Source organism: Plecotus auritus (assembly GCF_963455305.1).
Source record: "Plecotus auritus genome assembly, chromosome: 3".
In the NCBI taxonomy this organism is placed as follows: Eukaryota; Metazoa; Chordata; class Mammalia; order Chiroptera; family Vespertilionidae; genus Plecotus; species Plecotus auritus.
The window spans coordinates 202,345,929-202,366,931 of NC_137772.1; the positions used below are offsets into that span (position 1 = coordinate 202,345,929).

Here is a 21,003-nt window from a genome sequence, read left to right on the forward strand (position 1 = left end):
AAAGTGTTAAATTATAATCGAGAGAGCACCAAAATCTCATGACCTCTGAAAATGCAGCTATAATCTCTCAGCATGTTGATAATTCACTATATCTTAGTTTAGTTTAATATATAGTATTCCTATTGTCTCACTTAATCCTGAAACTGGAGAAAATCAGATATATTGCCCAGATTGATAAATATTTGCATAAGTCTCAGCAACACAAGAACCTTACGTTTGCCTGTCAAGAACCTGGGATAAGTCGCAGGGAGGCAGGCTTTTGGAAAGAATTACTCCAGTCTCCTTACCAAGTACACGATGATGCACACCATGAATCTGATTCACGTAGTCTCCAAACAGGAATTCAAGAAAGTGAGAATGGGGGGTGTGGTGGGGTTCATAGTAGAGGCAATTCTCCTCCCTGGCTCCAGGTTCCCATAGACTCAGAGGAAGGGAGAGGGATGCATCCTTTGAGGTGGAATTTGAATTTCTCCCTTTCTTCTCATCTTCAGTGAAAGCATTCATGTAACCAACTTGCACATCCTGCTCAAATGTGCTTCCCTGTGGTCCTCCCGGCACAGATTTACCCAGGATGCCTGGAGCCGACTCCCTGGGCCAGAGTTCTTGCTCAGGAAGAACAATTTTACCCACCAGGCATTGGGAGCAGTCATTCGCCAGATAAGGTTGGCAGTTTTACCTCTCTTGGTGGGCACAGTCCCTCCCTACACCTCTCCAGCCTTGTTGCTACCTGCCCCAATTCAGTTTCAGAGCCACACACCCAAGATCTGCTGGAGTTACCTGACCAGCATCAACTTTGAGGGTGCATCCCTCTGTAAGAACCACATGTACAAGAAGCAAAGAATTAGAGATTTTTAGAGGAGAAGGGATGTTGGGAGACCCTAGCACAAGACTCTCGTTGTTTAGAAGAGGTAATTAAGATCAACAGATGTCAAAGTAGGGGAAAACTAAAAGGCCTTCTACTACCAGTCCAATATCCTTTCGCCATCCTGCTTGCCGTGGCATGATTCATGTATTCGAGATAAAATCCTCCCTGTGTGCAGAAGAATATGAAGAGTAGAAACAATTCCCCGCTGTTCCGTTCCCCTGCTCATTTGCCTGGAACAGAGCTGACTTTAAGGTGCTGCCATTAGTGGAAATGCAAACCGATTTTGTCCAACTGTTCTACAGAATGGCCGCTTGATGGCACTGTGGCCAGCAGTCAGAGCCCACCACCTCTTCAGATGCCTGTCAGTCACACTGGCTGTTCCAGAAAGTCGTCTCATAGCAACAAGACAGGAAAATTGCTGAGCACCCAGAGGCAGCTGTAGATTAACCAATCAATCAGTGTGTTCAAAACACAAAGCATCTAAACATTGGAAAAATTCCAAAATAATTAATACCTTTTATAGACGTGAAGTCACTAGTCAAAATATTATTTTAAACCCACTTTACAAATGGTATCATTAAAAAAGCATCAACCATCAGACCATGACACTGGCAGCTGTTTCACCCCCACTTACCAGGGCTTCTCTCTTTCCTGCTCCTTTATCATTTGACTCTGAGAATTCATGGACCTTTTCATAGCAGTGTAATCTAGACTTTCCCTAAAAGTAAATGTTCATATGCTCCTGGTAAGTAGGCAGTTAAATTAATTTTAGGTCCGTTTCATTTCCTCAGACCCTCTTGAATTTTTTTGAGCCCCCACAATTTGGGCCAATTTAAAACTTTTTGCTCAACTGAAAACTTCTAGTCAAAAGCTCTGTATTCTTTCTCAAAAGGAGTCTCTTTAAAAGTATGTGTTGCTTTAAAAACCCTGTCAACCCTATATAATTTGTAGAATGTGTGATTTTTAGTTCTGCAGGAAAATGACCCCCACAAGTGCTGGGCTCTGCAGTGTTGAGCCATGTGTAACTTAGATGGCTACCAAAGTAACTAAGAGGAAGGGAGCGTACACAGGTGGAGACACTGGAAAAGGGACAATTGACTGACCCACGGGACGGAGCAGGATGGCGTGGATATCATCAAGCTTCTCAGACTGGCGGGCAATTGAAAACGTATGAATTGTTTATTTCTGCAATTCTCTGTTCAGTATTTTCAGACTGTGGTTGACAAAGGGTAACTGAAACCTCGAAAAGTGAAAAACACAGGTGAGGGGGGACTACTGTATTGCTAAAGAGAGCCTCCAACTATATACCATTTTAGGGGCAGGCATGAAATCACTACAAAGAGCTCTGAAATATGATACCTACAACACTACATATTTAGATTCTAGCTCATTAAATAAATGTTTATCTTCAGTTGTTTAAAGTCTAATAATAGTTAAACCCAGCCTAAGTGAATATTTTAAATTTAATGTAATCCTTTACTACATAAGAAGCAGTTTCTCATAACTTTTATTTAGCTTATCAATTACTTATTCTAGGAAAGTTACCCCCTCATTTTTTTTTAGTTGATTCCATAAAGGAGAGGAGAGAGACAGAGCGGGGGGCGGGAGAGAGAGAGAGAGAGAGAGAGAGAGAGAGAGAGAGAGAGAGAGAGATGTGAGAAACACTGATCAACTGCCTCCCCTAGGCGCCCTGACCAGGGATCGAACCCGCAACCTTTTGGTGTATAGGACGATGTTCCAACCAACTGAGCCACACCGGCAAGGGCATCCTCCCTCTTTTTCTAATAGATAAGGAAACAGGCTGAAAAATTAAATAATTCAGGGTGACTCAGATAATGGATCCAAGACCAGTTTTCCGCCTAAATCTCACACTCTTTTTACTACTTTATTCTTATACAGTCATAGTTCAGTATAGTGAAACAGACAATTTGAGATATCTCTGGTGAAGATATTTTATTTTTCATAAAAATATAATTGTACAATGCTCTTCAGAGAAAGAAAAATCCCTTCAATGCCCCCAAATACCATGTGGTTTAACAGTAATCTTCCTCTCCCTTAAAACTAAATATGTAATTAACAATAAGCAACTGATTTATTGTGAAATATAGCATTTATGTTTCCCTTTATTTTAACTAAAGGCAAGTCCAGTTTAAAGCTACACTTTTTGTAATAAGCCAAATCAAGTCTATCATAACTCAAAGATGATAAAAGAAAATGCTAAATGGTGAAGCTGATAAATACTGCCAATTAGCTGGTAAATTGTGATATGAATTTGCTGCAATAAGATAGATTCTGATTTAAATACAACAGAAATATTTTAGATAAAATAGAAAAAAAATTTAAGAACTTCAACCATATCCTAAAACTTGACCTGGTCAGACTTATTCTGTATTATATTCAGTCACCATATTATATGGCAGGTCTATGCTAAATTAATGACAGTTTATGACTGGTCTAAATATACAAACATATTTCCCCCCTTACCTTCCTTTCTGTGGGTAAAAAAGAAAAAGAGAACATCCCTCTGACTCAGAGAGCGAGGAGACCAGCACTGACCCAGAGGGACAGAGCTCACTGATCCTCCCTCACCCTTCGCTGTGCTCTCTCGGCCTGTCATTACAGGTACATGAGAGGTGCTAGGTGTCAGTGTGCTGCTCCCTAACTGAAATGGGGGAAGAAATGCTCCAGCTGTTTTAATCAGTGACATTTATTGACATGCTTCAAGTGGCCAAAGCATGCAGCGAGCACAATTCCCAAAGCAATCAAAACATTCCTTTTTAAAGCCAAGAACTTTCTCTTGGTTTTGATCTACCCCAAAATACCCAATCGATAGGTTTAGGAATAAACTCAAATAAACTGTAATTTACTTTCAACCCCAAATTATACATCTTCTACCTGACCTGAGGACAGAGTCACTGCTCTTGTAAGGGTACTGGGGCTAGGGGAAAGGGGGTATAGCTCAGATAAATGACCCTGCAATTTAAAATTGCAACCAGAGAAGAAATACTTGAAGCACAATGGAGACATTCCATTGAAGAGCCACATTCATTTTGGAATGTTTGCTTTGAAAACAACTCTTCTGGGGAATTCTAAAGGTACTAGACAAAGTAACACAGAATAAGTACATCTTGCTTGGGTTGTTTTGCAAAATAAAAAATATACATTTGAGTAGACCAGATGGCAAAACAGACCCATTACAACCTGAACACTATATTTAAAACACTTAAATTCTGAAAGCCTGAATATTAACAATCCTTTATCTATATTTGTGATCCGAAAAAGACATTAAATACTCTTAAACCCCCCTGTCCACCAAAACATAGAAAGACCCAACCGTCTGGGCTAGTGGTATATCAGTAGTCGCACAGGACTGGATTAGAGATCTGAGTTTGCAACCTACGCACAAGAGATCTTTAGGAACTCAACTAAGGGGAGGCACTTTATTCAAATGCATAGCCTAAGAGAAGGGGTGGGGGAAGTACCTTGTTATCTGAAACTATATGGTCTATCTCATGTTCCTCCTCATAGACCATTTCATAACAAAACATATTTTGTTTGGAAGCCAAATATTTGCTTCATTAGAGCCAAGGACAATTATAATTTAGCAGCAATAGGGCACACAACTCCTGATTTAACTGTGGAAAAGAAAAGAGAGAGACTCTCAATGGGGAAATCAAGATTCCTAGCCCTAACTGGTTTGGCTCAGTGGATAGAGCGTTGGCCTGCAGACTGAAGGGTCCCAGGTTCGATTCCGGTCAAGGTCATGTACCTTGGCTGTGGGCACATCCCCAGTAGGGGGTGTGCAGGAGGCAGCTGATCGATGCTTCTCTCTCATGGATGTTTCTAACTCTCTATCCCTTTCCCTTCCTCTCTGTAAAAAATCAATAAAATATATTTTTTAGAAAAAAGATTCCTAGGTCTATTTGAGTGTATCATAGTATGAGCTGGATTCCTCAACCATCCCTCCATTTGATGGTCAGGGAGCAGTGAATGTCGCTTTGATGGGAACTGGAAAGGACTACTCTGCCCTTGTGCACCTCCTAGTGTGGTGCTGTGCATAACTCTAGCTCCAGTGTTTCACTCCAGCATGGAGGCATAGCCGGGCCTGAACCAGATGCACACCTACAGTGTGTTTCATTCTGGCTCAGAACACATTCATAAGGAAACTCATGTCAAGGAACAAAGTAAGTGTTCTGGTTATGGCTAAGCCATTAAGTCTATCAGCAGTTTGTCCCTCATTTTGTTCCAGATCTCTTGAGGCAGAAACTCAATCTCAGCAGCTAATTTTAATCTATTCTCTTTAAGAAAAATTTCCAAGTTAGTTGACTCCACAAGGAAATGTGTGTGAACATTCACTCCTGCCCTCCCCACATACACATAGAGACATACAATAGAAACACATACATATGTATACACCCTGGATTGTCAAGATGATGTAGGCTGCTGAAATGCCTAAAAGGTTATTTCTTGGTTAAAAATAAAATTTGAATAATTATTCTCCACGTATGGATTAGGCCCTAGCAAACTGTTATAAATACAGTTTGAGAAGACAGCAACAAAAGTTTTAAACAAAGGCTGTGTCTTGAGGGCTTTCCTAATGGATGCTGTTAACATGTACATTATTTAAAACAGGCATATCATTATGGATTATAAAAATAGAAATGTATATATTGGTTAATACAGATTCACAGCTTATGCTGGAATGGCTCACAGGAGAAATCTTGGTTCATGCAGAAAATAGACATTACTCAAGTACATATAAAGAAATAAAATTAGGTCCTTAAGGCTAAGAACTTAGTCATCAGCCCATTTGGTTTCTCTTTGCAGGGCAATAAAAAACATGAAAGGAGGTGACACCTAAACACACATACACATACAATTACATGGAAAGAATATAAATTAACCAATAAAGCAATGTGGAGTTAAGGTGCAAAAATACAATCTTTACCCATTTTTCTCTACTCATGTGTTTTCAAGCATTGCAACATATTAAATGCCATGGGTGGCAATACCAACCAGAATGTTTGTACATTTTTCTAAGTGTTAAAAGTTGAAGCAAAATCCTTTGAGATCCAGGATCACACATTTGGTAGAAACTGCAGATTTACAGAGATGACTGTGGAGCAGTAGGTAGTAAATGGAGCCAAGAAATACAATCTTGTCTATTCTTCCTTCATAGGAATCAGGATATTGACTTCAATCACTGACTCAGCATTTCATAGGATCTTCACCCTGAAAAACAAATCAAAGTTACCAATGTAAGAATGGTTTTCAAGTCAATGAAATTTAGTTAATGTTTTAAAATGCATGAAAAAACTTTTCAAAGTTTGGTATCTAGCCCTGGTCGGTGTGGCTCAGTTGGTTGGAGTGTCGTCTCATGCATTGGAAGGTCGTGGGTGCAGCTCCTGATCAGGCCATATACTTGGGTTGCAAGTTTGATCCCTGGTTGGGGAGTGTGGAGCATAGGGGAGGAAACTGATCCATGTGTCTCTCTCACGTAGATGTTTCTCTATATATATTTCCCTTGCCCCCTCTCCAAAAAAATCAATTAAAAAATTTAAAGTTTGCCATCTACAGGAAGGCTATTTTAAAATACAGACTGAAGGAAAACGGAACTGACTTGTCTTTTTATTTCCTTAATTCAATTTAGATTAAGCAAACGTTACCTCATTTAATAAAAGTTAACAACAAGCCATTACTTCAATTTTATGAAATTTAAAAAAAAATAAAATGTTTATGATATTTCCTAATACTATTTCAGGTGCTCCCAAAGCAATCACAATGATGAAGAAATCAATGACAAGACATCTTCATTCTAAAATCTGTACAGTCTCCTTAACAAATGGTGCTGGGACAACTGGATATTCACATGCAAAATAATTAATTTGGACCCCTACCTCATACCATATAAACAATTAACTCAAAATGGATCAATGACCTAAATGTAAAAGCTAAAACTAAAAAACTCTTAGAAAAAAACATAAGGGTCAATCTTCATGATCTTGGATTTGGCAATGGATTGTTAGATATGACATACAAAGACGAACAACAAAAGAAAAATAGATAAACTGGACTTCCTCCAAATTAAAATCTTTTGTGCACCAAGGGACACTATCAAGAAAAAGAAAACCTACAGAATGGGAGCAATATCTGAAAATCATATATTTGGTAAAAGAATCCAGAATACATAAAGAACTCTTACAACTGAACAACAAAATGAAAAAGAACTCAATTAAAACATGGGCTAGGGACTTAAAGAGACATTTCTTCAAAGGAGATATACACATGGCCAACAAGCACATGAAGAGATGCTCAACATCATTAGGCATTAAGGTAATACAAATCCAAACCACAATCAGGCACCACTTCACACCCACTAGGAAGGCTATAGTTTTTAAAAATGGAAAATAAAAAGTGTTGAAAAGATGTAGAGAAATGGGAAGCTCCATATATTGCTGGTGGGAGTGTAAAATATTTCAGCCACTGTGGAAAACATTGTGTGATTCCTGGAAAAGTTAAATATAGAATTGTCATATGTCCTAGCAATTCCACTTCTAGGTATATACCCAAAAGGATTGAAAACAGTTACTCACACACTTGTACATACATGTTCATAGCAGTACTGTTCACAATAGCCAAAAGGTAGAAATAAAAATCCATAAATGAATGAATGGATAAACAAGTTGTGGTATCCATATACAAAGGGGTATTATACAGCCATAAAATGGAATGAAGTACTGGTATATGCTACAATGTGGATAACCTTGAAAACATTATGCTAAGTAAAAGAAGCCAGACACAAAAAGTCACATGCTGTAGGAACCATTTATATGAAATGTCCAGATTAGGTAAATCCATAGAGACACAAAGCAGACTCATAGCTGCCAGGGGCTGGAGGGAGAGGGTAATAGTGAGTAACTGCTGTAATGAGTTTAGGGTTTTCTTTTGGAGTGATGAAATGTTTTGCAACTAGAGGTGGTGGTTGCACAACATTTTAAATGTAATAAATGCCTCTGAATTGTTACCTTTAAAATGTTAATTTTATGTTATGTGACTTTCGCCTTAAAAAAATTCTTTATAGTGATGGGCCACTATACAAGTCTCAGCCTGGACTAGGTGAGGACCTGGCACATACACCTCTGCTATTTCTTCACCTATAAAATAAAAAGTGTAACACCTTCACATAATTATTGGAGGAAATACTTAAGATACTTAATTTAAGTGAAAATACTTTGTAAACTGTAATGCAAAATACAAATAAAAAGTATTATTATTAACAATAGCTAGAATGGTATACTCCCATTTATGGAGGTCAACTTAATAAAAAAATATTTCCATAAATTTATCAGTTGCACTTTATAGACCCCATGTAAAATGCATTTCAGTATTTATAATCTAATCATTTCAACTGCTTATTAGTATACTAGAGGCCTGGTGCACGAAATTCGTGCACAGGGGTGGAGGGGGGGGTCCCCTCAGCCCAGTCTTCACCCTCTCCAATCTGGGATCCCTAGGGGGATGTCCCTAAGATCGGACCTAAACGGGCAATTGGGACATCCCTCTCACAATCCGGGACCACTGGCTCCTAACTGCTCACCTGCCTGCCTGCCTGATCACCTCTAATTGCCTCTGCCTGCCGACCTGATCACCCCCAATTGCCCCCCCTTGCCGGCCTGGTTGCCCCCAAATGCCCTCCCCCATGCCGGCCTGGTCGCCCCTAACTGCCCCACTGCCGGCCTGGTCACCCCTTACTGCCCCCCCCACTGGCCTGGTTGCCCCTGACTGCCCCCCCACACTGGCCTGGCTGCCCCCAACTGCCCCCCCCCCTGCTGGCCTGGTCGCCCCTCACTGCATCTCCCTGCCAGCCTGGTCGCCCCCAACTGTCCCTCTTGCTGGCCTGGTCACCCCTCACTGCCCCCCTCTGCCAGCCTGGTTGCCCCTCACTGCTCCCCCTGCCGGCCTGGTCACCCCAAGCAGTCTGCTTTTTGGTTGTTTGGTCACCCCTCACTGCCCACCCCTACCGGCCTGGTTGCCCCACGCAGCCTGCTGTTCAGTTGTTTCTCACTAACCCCCCTGCCGGCCTTGTGGCCCCACGCAGCCTGCTGTTCGGTTGTTACTGTGAGGGTGTCCTGACCAACTTGCATATTACCCTTTTATCAGTATAGATTATAAACATCAATATTTTATTTATTTAAAGATAAATACAGAGGGAAAAAAGTCATACAGAGGCAAGTGGTCAATAGAAATCCTACATAGAAACTCTCTAGGTATTGTACTCACAGGAATTGGTGTTAGCGTCTGTTTTCCCAGCCTTCATGTGCCTGCTTGAGTTCTGCTGAGATTTGCTCTGCTCTTCTCCAGTCAGTAGGGCCTTTATTTCAGAAGGGATTTTTCCTTGGTCCATTGCCATGCACCACTGCTTGTACTGAAATATGTGAAATATATTTAAGTAAAATTTTATTGGTCAGAGTTCAGGAACCACTGGTAGAAATGCTAAGAACTCCCATGTCAACAAGTCAAATTGGCTGCTGGGAATTCCATCCTCCATTGTACTTCCTATTTCCAACCTAGGACATGGATGAGACATGCTATCTTTCACAAGAGGGTGAAAAACTGCTGCTGAATCTTCTGATGACATACTGGAGTATTGCTTAGATTAAAAAGGCTCCTCTGGTTAAAAGAATGTCTCCTCACAGTGTGCTACCAATTAGAATTCATCTCTTTTAGCTAATGATCACATTATTACTTCTACTCCTAAAAGAAATACTTTTGTAATTCCTTTCTCTCTTTCATAAACATTCACTAAACATCTACTTTCTTTTTTATAATATATTTTTATTGATTTTAGAGAGGGAGAGGGAGATAGAAACATCAATGATGAGAGAGAATCATTGATTGGCTGCCTCGTGCACGCCCCCAACTGGGAACGGAGCCCACAACCAGGGCATGTGCCCTTGAACAGTATCGAACCCGGGATCCTTCAGTCCACAGGCCGACGCTCTATCCACTGAGCCAAACCAGCTAGGGCATCTACTTTCTACCAGAGTGCCAGAGTGTGTACTAGGAATTAGGGTATACAAAGATTAATTACTCCAAAGACTATGCCTTCAAGTGGCTTACATTACAGAAGGTGAGAAATAATTATAGCATAAGTCAAATTCAATATACTAAAAAAAATTACTGAATAGTGTATATCTGAACTCTCTTTATGCCCCAACCTTATTTTCATCATACCTTCTAAAAAGTGGAGGCAGCCTGTCCTAGTTCTGTAATGATCATGGTACTATTCTCTCTCTCTTCTCCAACCTGTCACCTCCTCCCTTGAGCTTACAGTAATGGGGTTTCTATTCTCTTTTACATTTCTACAACCACCACCCAAAACCTGAATGAATAAATGAAAGAATGACATATGCCAAATAAATAAATGTTTAAACAAATGGTATCATACTATTCATATTATAGCATATTGTTATATTGCTTTTTCCACTTAACAATATATTGTAAATGTTTTTCTATATCAATAAACATATAGGTCTACTATGATTTTTACTGGGTGCAAAGTAGTTCAATATAGGAATATACTATCATTTACTTAACCAACCCCTTATTATTGTACATTTGGGTTATTTTCCATTATTTTTCTATCATAAACAATCCCTCAATGAAATAGTCATGTACATTCCACTCCTACTAGTAGTGTATGAAAATGCTTATTTGCCCAGATCCTGAATGACCAATAAATATGCTTTTCCATGTCTGTCAAATGGATCAATAGATGAAAACTGGTTTCTTCATGTTTAATGCTTTGACTGAGAAGCTTACGTTGATTTTTTTCATGCATTTATTGACAGACTTTCTTACCATTTCCAGTTCCTCTCTGAGGGCACATATGGCTCTTTCCCGGCTGGATACCAATTCTTCCAAATACTGATACCTCAGTTTCTTTCTGGCCCGGCATTCTCTTGCACTCTGCCGGCTCCTCTCAAGCTTTGCCTTCAAGTCAATTTTGGCTGGCTTCCGACCACGTTTGCCAGGCTTCTTTACTTTGCCTCCAATCACCTTCAGCAAGAGAGAGAAGAAGTAATTTTTTTGTCTTAGTTCTGTGTCTAGGAAAGTGACTATGGCTGCATACTAGCATGGAAAATATTTATAAATAATAAATTAATGAAGAATGGAACTAAAAAAGCATAATCCCATAAAATGCCTTATGAGGCTTTGCTTCATAATTTGTTTTCCTGGTACCTTTGATACTATGAATTTGAGAGAAGAAATAATATAAGTTTTCATTATTTCTTCAATAATAAACTTCAAATAGCTTAACAATAAGCTTTATAAGCCATATGTAACTGGATAATAAAAACTAAAAGATTGCCGAATTTTTATTGACTTGATAAAATAATAAGTTAAAAAAATCAATATTCAAAATTGTAAGTTCAGTATGATCTCAATGTTATAAAACAACACAAAGAAGAAAGGATGTTATTAACAAAAGGTCAACGAATATTTCTCTGATGGGTATGATTATAAACAGCTTTTTCTCACCTGTATTTTTAATGATTTTTAAATGTTTACAATTAGAAAAACAAAATTTGTATGTAAAATTATCCTATATAATAAAAGGCTAATATGCAAATTATCCCCTCGGGAATTCAACCTACTGGGAGTTTGACTGCTCGCTATGACACGTGCTGACCAGCAGGGGGCGGCACAGAACAAAGGAAGGCCCCAGCAGGCAGCCAAAAGGCCCTGATTGGCCCTGATTGCTGGCCAGGCCTAGGGATGCTACCTGTGCATGAATTTCATGCACCAGGCCTCTAGTGTATATATAAAAACAAATAGGTATCCTAAGCAATTTGATAATAAATTCCCTCTTCAAATGTGTTGAGCTCAAAGGAACACATAGGCAGTCCCTGAAATCCTCAGGATACTTCTCTTCTGCCTTTATTATTTTTTAAAAATAATTCCTTATTGTTGAAAGTATTACATATGTCCCCCTTTTCCCCCCTGGACCCTCTCCGGCCTGCCCCCTCCCCCCAGGCCTTCAGCACCCTACTGTCTGTGTCCATGGGTTATGCACATATGCATACAAGGCTTCTCTCCTGCCTTTAGAAGCCTATAATTATAGTAAAATCTCCTACATTGTCTCAGGAGATTTCTACCGATATTCATTTACCTGCATAGGCACAATTTTTTGGTGACTGGCAAAGTAACTTAATCTCCTTCATTATTTAGCTTTGGAACCTCCCCACGTTCTTATATAAGATGTAACCATGAGGATGATGAGGTTTTACATACATGAGCCTGAACTTACACATCAAATAACTCTTTTTCAAAAGAAGTCCTTTGAAAGGTGGGGGGGGGGGGGGGTACCTTTATTCCAATGAACAAGCTTGTTTAGAAAGTGCTTCAGGAGCCAATTTCTGACAAGCCACAATGTAATATGCCTTTAGAGGCTATGTTATTTTAGAGCAATAGATTTTTCTTTAAATTCCCAAACAACTGGATTACCCACTTTGTTTATCTGACGAGGTTCTGAATGATGTCCGGTTCTTTCTGAAAGTTACCCTCAGAGAATAAAAAGTACACTGAAAGGATATTGCGGAGGCTTTAAAGGCCATTCTAAAAGAGAAGATGCAAATCAAACACTGGCAGATCATTAGAATACCTGTAGAAACCTTCCCAGGTAACAAAACTCAAAGGATTTGTTTGAAATCACTATTAATATCATACACTAACAATGCCCTATAAAGATCAGATCATTACTAAGTATAATGGTTGGGTCAAGAAAACCTTTAAAACACTTTAAATGTGGATCAGCCACATTTAGCAGACACTGTATCATAACATGATGGTTAGCCGCTGCATCTAGCATTTTATAGGATGGCTCTGAAATGAAATTGAAGAGGGCAAAAAGTCTTTCCTTTCCACCACCATCTTGAAAGCTAGCTACTTCAGTACTACTCCCAAATTAGTTTCAACTTTTCAAAAACTGGTCTTTTAAAGCTATTCTATTCTGCATCTTCATGTCTTTGTTCCAATATAATAATATATGTCTCAGGAAATTTTCCCTCAGGGTCAAATATTTGATTAGCAATTCCAGGATGACTAGTTGATCCAAATATTACCCTGGGCTAAATTATGCTTATATCACATCAACTGCACAATTTTAATAAAGTGTTTTGAAATCGCCCTATATTAAAACAAAGTGTACTTGCTTTGTTACAGCTTTTAAAAAGCAATATATTTACAGCAGAAACTCTTATCTATAGAGAAATAAATGGTAACCACACCTATTCCTTATGTTGTAAAATGAGTCATCACACAACACTATATCGCTGATTTTAATTAATGCAGGAGTAACTGCTTTGAGAAGCCAACAAGAGAACACGGAGTACTTCACAGATTTCATTGATTTTTGAAACACACCTAGCACAGTCATAAAAATCAAACAAAAGGTATAACCCTTTGTTTAGTTTTCATGGTAGCAAAATATTTAAATTGGAACTATTTTATTCCCTTTTTTTTTATTAGAAAGGCAGAGTAAATTAATCCAGGGTTCCTGTATTTTATGTCACTTCCTGTAAAATTACATTTTAAGTCACATAACACCACCTCTCTAGCTTAACTTTTCCTCAGGAATAAATCAAATTTTTGGCTTTTGGTGCAAGCTAAAATCTCATCAGTGTACAGTTTTCAAGAGTCAAGTATATCACAGAATTATTGTAAATTTTAAGTATAATAATGTGTGACAGCACTTTGTAAAAGAAAAGTTATTATACAAATGTAGGTTACTATACTAGTTGCCAACTACAGTAGTTAACGAAACTTTATATATTTCATAAGCCATAGAGATGGCAGGACGAATAGGGGAAGTTAATTAGAAACTAGGAACCAGAAACTAAAACTGAAATCAACCTCACAAATTCCTTAAATATTCCTGGGCCAAAAATCATTCTTACCTATGTTTTATAAAATTTTCACAAACTCAGTGATAACCACATTGTCCCCTTGCTCTCTCCTATTTCTTCTGTGAGGAAGCTTTTTTTCTCATCTGTATTTTTTAAGATTTTTGAATGTTTCTAATTTGTGTGTTCAAAAAGCCTGGGAATTAAGAAAAAACAACTGGATTCAGCGAGAGGTTCCTGATAATTCTAAATTTAACCATTATAGAAAAAGACAGAATAGTTTGCAAAGGCCTGAGCATAGAGGGCACAGGCTTCCCAGTCAACAGGTTTAACTTCCGCAGAAAGAGGGGGCATGACTGTAGCTGCATGCTCTTTAGGGGCTTATGAAAAGAGGAGGTCTCCAGGGTCCAGATTAAATCCTGTTTCAAATGGGCTTGAATCATTTTAGGCACAAGAACAACATAAATTCAGGGCTAAATCGGGGTATACAGAGAGGAGCACTCACAGTGGACAAGGCCTTGACTTAGGCACTCTACATGTTCTCTCATATTACTTCACACCACTTCAGGTAAGGTAAACCCTACGATCCTCATCTTTTTCAGGGAAAGGGGAACAATTAACTCATTTATTCAACAACCATTTATTGAACACCCAGTATGCCCCCAAACACTGTAAAACTCTAGGAATATTAATATAAGATAGGGTCCTTACTTTTAATGTATTTAGACTTGTGAAACACAGCAGACAGAAAAAAACCAATAACATTATAAAGGGCAGGATAATTGTATCTACAGGAGTGCTGGTAGTGGACACACACGCAGATATGCATAGCGATCTCTTTACTTCATAGATGACAAATTTTTTTTTTTTATGATGACAAAATTTTAGCTCAGAGATTTTCAATGTCAGAGAAGGGGCTAAAAACCCAAGTCATATGATTTGCATTATAGCAACTTGTCATAAGATAACTCGCTGTCATCAAGCATGACTATTCTCCCTAGGTTCCTAGGTAATACTCTTTTTTTTTTTTAAATATATTTTATTGATTTTTTACAGAGAGGAAGAGAGAGGGATAGAAAGTTAGAAACATCGATGAGAGAGAGACATCGATCAGCTGCCTCCTGCACGCCCCCCACTGGGGATGCGCCCGCAACCCAGGTACATGCCCCTGACCGGAATCGAACCTGGGACCCTGCAGTCCGCAGGCCGACGCTCTATCCACTGAGCCAAACCGGTTTCGGCCCTAGGTAATACTCTTTAACTTGAACATATAATTCCCCAAAAAGGCTCTACTTAAAATTGACAGGTGTTAAATACACACTGCTATATTAATGCTATGTAGTCATTCATTTAATCCAGCTCACTGTGGCATTAGGCACTTGGGAAGGCAGTGGTGAGGTTAACAAACCTGTTCATTTTATGCTTCCTTGAAATTTTTGTTGGGACTCTCCACACCCACCCACTGAAGTCATGCCAATTTATTACTTTATAAAATCTCCTCCTCTCTATTCCTACTACCTACACTAGGCAGGGCCCTCAGAGATTATTACAATAGGTTCCCAATGGGTCTCCCTAACCCCCCTTTTATCCTCCTTTTCTCTCCCCCCTTCCCTAGTTAATCCATCTTGCAAAGAGCTGCCAAATGAACCTTTCTTTTCAGCTTATTATGATCATATTTTTAATTTAGTGTATTTTGGTGTGTTTTTCTTCATTGTAAAAGAGTGACACCTGATCATTACAGGGAGGATGATCTTTAATGGCCCTTTGGCCATGTCACTCTCAAGCTCAAGAGAAGACCTTTGGCTCAGGACTGCTTACTAGGTCACCACATCCAGTATATGAGTTTCCTGTGGGTGCTGTAACCATTACCACAAACTTGGTGGCTTAAAACAACTTTAATGTCCCTTTACAGAAAATTTGCCAGTTCCTGCTCTAGCTTGTGACAAAATAATTATTTGCCAGTGCAATAAGCTTTAGAACAGGATATTCCCTTTTCCCCATTTTCTGGGGGACTCCTATTCTTCCTTACAGATTCATTCCTACTGTGTGACCCATGGCTGACATACCTAGACAATTAGGCATCCATTCTAGTGCCCCCAAAACCACTTTGCCTCTACTGCCCTCATTTCTTACTTCGCTATATTGTAATTATTTTCCTATATGTCTGCCTTGCCCAGTGAATTGTAAGCTCCTGAGAATAGTTATGAACTCTTATTGACCTTTGTATCTCTACTGTCTAGCATAGTGCCTGTACATATTCAGTGTCCAACAAATGTCTGATAATTAACTAATAAATAAACAAACTTTTCTGAGAAGAAAGAGCAAAACATTATTTAAACTTCAATTTCAATTGGTTTGTGTAGTATTAAAATTACCCCTTAGGGTTAAACTATCTGTAGAGGAAACCTGGTTAAAATGTGCATGTAAAGGCAGGCACATTAAATGTGCATCGGAAAGGCAGGCACATTAAAATATTAATATCTACTGTCAGGTATTTATTTAGTAGATGAGCTGGCTCTTCTGTCTTAGTCTTGTGGAAAGTACTGATGGAGTAGAAAAACAGAAAAGGCAGAAAATGTCTGAGCATTGTGGTGCTGCCCAAGGAGGGTAGCTCCAACTGTAAAAGGAGGCTAAGGGGCGAAAGCTCAGGTCTGGGAATGCCAAAGAGATTTTTTTGACTAACTTAAAATTTTTGCAAGAACTAGCACTACTCATAGCAACTGAATGGAACAAAAGAACCTGTCTTCTAACCTAAGGAAGGTGTAAGAAACCTCACTTTCAGATAACTGTGGGTCAGGCAGGTGGAAAGGAAGTATGGAGGAGAACAGTAGCCCACAGAAGCATATTGTGACCAGCAGCTGGCCACCCTCTCATTAGTACCTCAATTGGAACTTGATGCCTTACACTGTCAGGCTGGGCAATAAAGTATGGTGGTCTTTTATCAATTCATAGTCTGCGGCAAGAACATATCTGGTCTAGGATATTTCAATTTACTCATTCATTCATTCAATAAACATAAAAGTCAAATATAAAACAAGAACCTTCTGTCTATGACCAAAGCCTCTGAAAAGATCACATTTCAATTTTCTTTGTAACTGAATGGAGCAGGTCAGGGAGAAAAGACTTTCATAAGAACAAGCACTTTTTTGTAGAGGTGGACATGCAGGTGGGCTCAGGAGACTACCTTTCTCACATACTCTGACAGTTTAGGGCAGCGGTCGCCAACCTTTTGGACCTCACGGACAACCAGTGGTCCGCGGACCACTGGTTGGTGACTGCTGGTTTGGGGCACAGTTTAAGTTCACTTCATGTCCCATCCCATTGCCCCTATCCCATTTGGGGGCATAGTTAGGAGCAAAGGGTAGTGCAGGAGTAAACAGAGCCGCAAAAGTTACACAACAGTATGCACTTGAGAATTAGTAAAATGTGCCCTAGCTGGTTTGGCTCAGTGGATAGAGCGTGGGCCTGGGGACTGAAGGGTCCCGGGTTCAATTCTGGTCAAGGGTTGCGGGCTCGATCCCCAATAGGGGATGTGCACAAGGCAGCAGATCAATGATTCTATTGTTGATGTTTCTATCTCTCCCGCTCTGAAATCAATAAAAATATATTTTAAACAAGAATTAGTAAAAGGAGCATGTTAGGTGCCTACTACACTATGCTGAGGACCAAGGAAGTCACTGCGAGGTAATACAATAATGATAACATTTTTTGAGTGCCTACTATGTGTTATAGACTCTGTACTCAAGGCATTATTTCTAATCCTCAACAAAGCCTGTGAAGGAGGTATTGACCACTTAACGGGTGGAATGTAAGTTCAGAAAAATTTAAATAACTTAGCCAAGATTTATTCCTTCCCAACTAACCTAGTAGAGATCTACTCGGTATTTGAACTCTGCTACTTAGCACTTTCCCAAGCCCTCAGTTTTAGGTATCCAATATAGCTCTTGCTTTATTTTTCCTATTTGTTATCATCTGCATACTCTGGCTGGTTGGTTCAATGAAACACATTAATAAAGCCCAGGTACATTAGGGCATTCTCTGTAATGCCACTCTGTTCCAATTCAATTCAATCACTACTGACAACCAGTACTCTACGCCGTATTAGGCACAATCCTAGACACTTGGGAGGCAAAGCTGCACCCACATTCAAATTTGTCCTGCTCTTACTCCAGGAGGCAGAATGTGGAGAGCTCTTGGCAAACTCATTTATCACCACTGATGAAAACAACTCAGGATACAGAATCTTTATAAAAGGAGGACCTCCCATTATCATCAACTGTTTCTTGACCTGCTCATTCAAATACTGCCTTTCTATCATTGCTGCTCCTGCTCGCTTCATCGTCTTCCTGTTGCCCTGGCCTAGCTGTCAGTGTTTGTCATCCTTTGTGCTCTCAACAGCACAGCTCCCATACTTCCAAGCCCCAATCCTCACCTTCCCTTCAGGGAACAATGGAACCTGAGACTCCATCACCCATACACAACGTGAGGAAGAAGTGTGTTATGTGTGTGAGTATGGATGTTTGTATGTACTAGGAAGACAATACAGTTTTGCAGGGCTGTAACAACCGGAGCACAGAGAAAGGCAGGACTGGGAGCTGCCGAAGCCTTATTATTTAAGGGCTGTTTCAGTCTGACTGCGGAAAGCGGCCCAGTCTTTCTGTACATGACATTTAAATATTACTCACCCAAACCTATGACATGTAGTCAAAGTGAAAGTAGTGTATTCCCAGAGACACTATTCATCCATTGACATCTGAAATGGATTTTGTTTTCCACACTCACTAAAGATTTAAGAAACACCTGGTTTCTAAATTCTTTCATAAAAACAATGAATTAATAAAGAATGAAAACCCAATTTATTTTGTGTACCTGGAACCCTATAAGAAGTAAGTTATGAAGTCTACCCCTGAAATTTAATTTCACTCTTTTAGGCAAAACAATAAAATTTTATACCCCCTAATAGTTTGCTTGTTTTAGAAATAACTCCTAGGTGACTTTATCGGTAAGTAAAATAACTCAAAATCTTAAGCATTTTTCTTGGACTTCTTTGAGATTATTGAAGACTTTGAGAAAGTTATTAAATATTTCAAAGGTGTGAAAAGGAAACAACTGAAAATTATGTAGACTACTCTGTGAGAGTCTCAAATTAAAAAAAAAAATTAAAGAACAATATGTCATTTTGGCATTCTTAAACAGCCATAACATTATTTTCTGGGAAAGATAATGGATAAAGTATGTGGATTTAATTTCAAAATAAACACTGAAGAGCAAGCTAGCAAAAGCTTTTTGGAAAAGTTATTTTCTGATTTTTCTGGAACGTTTAGAACTCCCCCTTTCTGTCTGGGAAATACCACTTCCTATTAGGTGGGGTTTACTACTTCACAAGCAGACTGTTTCTCTAGGTGAGTCCCAATTCCAGAGTACCGTGTTGGGCTTTCCCTTCTATCACTTTTCTCAGAGCCTTCTGCAGGAACAGGAAGAGGAGATGATGCAGAACAACACAAGCAGTACAGAGAAGCTGGAAATCTTTTCAATCTCTCTGATTGATAGGTGAAACCAAAACTGGACAGCAGCAAAATGTTACTGGTTACCTGGAAGAGGAAAAGGGCACCCAAACAGAAAAAGGCTACCTCCAGCATCATGCTGAAGAGTGCAGAAAGTAAGACCTCTGGACAGCAGAGGGAAGGAGCAAGTCCCACTTCAAAAATTGGCAAATTCTGGAAGTCTAATGATCAATAAGCTGACCATCCCTATCTTCATGAAATAAAACTGGTCAACACTCATGTGGATAGACATAAAGACAAAAAGGTTATACATATGAATGACCAATCATGAACACTGCTCTTATAATCATAAGGATAATTGATTTGGATAGAGAAAGGGGGTACAATGGGTTATTAAGATAGATTAACAAGAAAGAATTCACTACGTTTCTTCGAGAAGGCTTTCCAGAGGAGGTTAGCTTCCAGACTCTGGACGAATAGCAACAGGAGCTTAGCAAAGTGTTCCAACCAACCACAGGAAAATAGCTCAGAGGGGGAGTGAACTGATTATATGAATGGGGCATTGAGTAAGGGCGCAGGAGAGAAGAAAGGGGAACAGTCAAGGGAAATAGGGCTGGTTCAGGGTGTCCTAGTTAAGATCTCCAAACTAGAGAAAGGCTGGGCGGGGGCAAGGAAAGGCAAAAAGGGAAAGCAAAGTAATTCCTTCACTTATCTCAAGTCAAGGACTAGGGTTGGCACTACCTGGAAAAGCTGACAAACAGGCTTGCCCTGAGAGTGAACATTTCCCAGAGAAGAGGGCCCTTTTTGGAACAACGCGGGCCGCTGTTCCCTGAATTCCTGGGTGGGTACCCTGGGGTACTAACTGAAGGCGCGGGGATATCTAAGGCAGGTGTTTCTTGGGTGTTGGCATGGACTACAGAGCTAAGGCTCAGCGGCGGGACCCGCACTTAGCGACAAGCAGGCGGCGGCGGCGGCGGCGGCAGCTGCGCGTGCAAACCACAGGACTTACCTTACTGTCATCCATCTCGGCAGGCAGGCCAGCCTGGCCAGGCGCTCCCTCCCCCTGCCCTCCCAGCTCCGCCGGCCGGGCCCGGCCCGGCCCCCGCCCCGGGGGAAGAAGGGGATATGGTTCTGACTGCCTCTTCTCGCCTAACAGTTCGCTTCCCTGATGCCACAGTCACGGGGATGAGGGACCAGTTCAGGAATGGCAGAGCGGACCCTGGAGGCGGCCCAAAACGCCTCCCTTCGCCGCCACCGCCCCCTCCACCCCCTCCATGACAGTCTGGGTGTGTTTACAGACGCCCTGGAGAGCTGCCGGGACACTAGGGTGGGCGGGAGAGAGGCACGCGGAATGGCCCCTCCGGCCGCTGTAGCACCGCGGTGTTCTGGGGATTGTAGTTTCCCTTACCTCAGTCTGTACGCGGCAGACTAGGAAGGAAACTACAATGTCCACAGGGCCTCCGCCAAGCGTCTGTTTTCCTCCGGCTGCGAGCGTTGCGGGGGCGGGGCCAGGCGGGAGGCCCTAACTGCGTTTCCCACAGTCGCTCCTTGGGAGGTTTGGGCCTGGGGATCCCAGTGGCTTGGGCGCCTGTAGGAAGGAGTCTGGGGCCCCGCGGAGGCAGCCCTGAGGTGGGGACCCCCAGGACCCCCGGAAGGTTTCTTATTGAAAAGGCGCAGCTGCTTCGGGAAGCAATTTGGCGGTTCCTCCCGATATTAGACAGAGTTACCA

The 21,003-nt window shown here is 40.5% G+C and overlaps 1 protein-coding gene across 1 annotated transcript; it reads right to left on the bottom strand.

The window, feature by feature from the left end:
- Positions 1 to 2,801: 2,801 nt before the first annotated feature.
- On the bottom strand, positions 2,802 to 20,436 carry CREBL2 (cAMP responsive element binding protein like 2). The gene is made up of 4 exons (XM_080663127.1): positions 20,284 to 20,436; positions 10,727 to 10,924; positions 9,146 to 9,290; positions 2,802 to 6,097 (listed from the first exon to the last, which is right to left on the bottom strand). Exons 1-4 carry the CDS (start codon positions 20,296 to 20,298, stop codon positions 6,093 to 6,095), a joined length of 363 nt encoding a protein of 120 aa, XP_080519253.1. The 5' UTR covers positions 20,299 to 20,436; the 3' UTR covers positions 2,802 to 6,092.
- Positions 20,437 to 21,003: the final 567 nt, after the last annotated feature.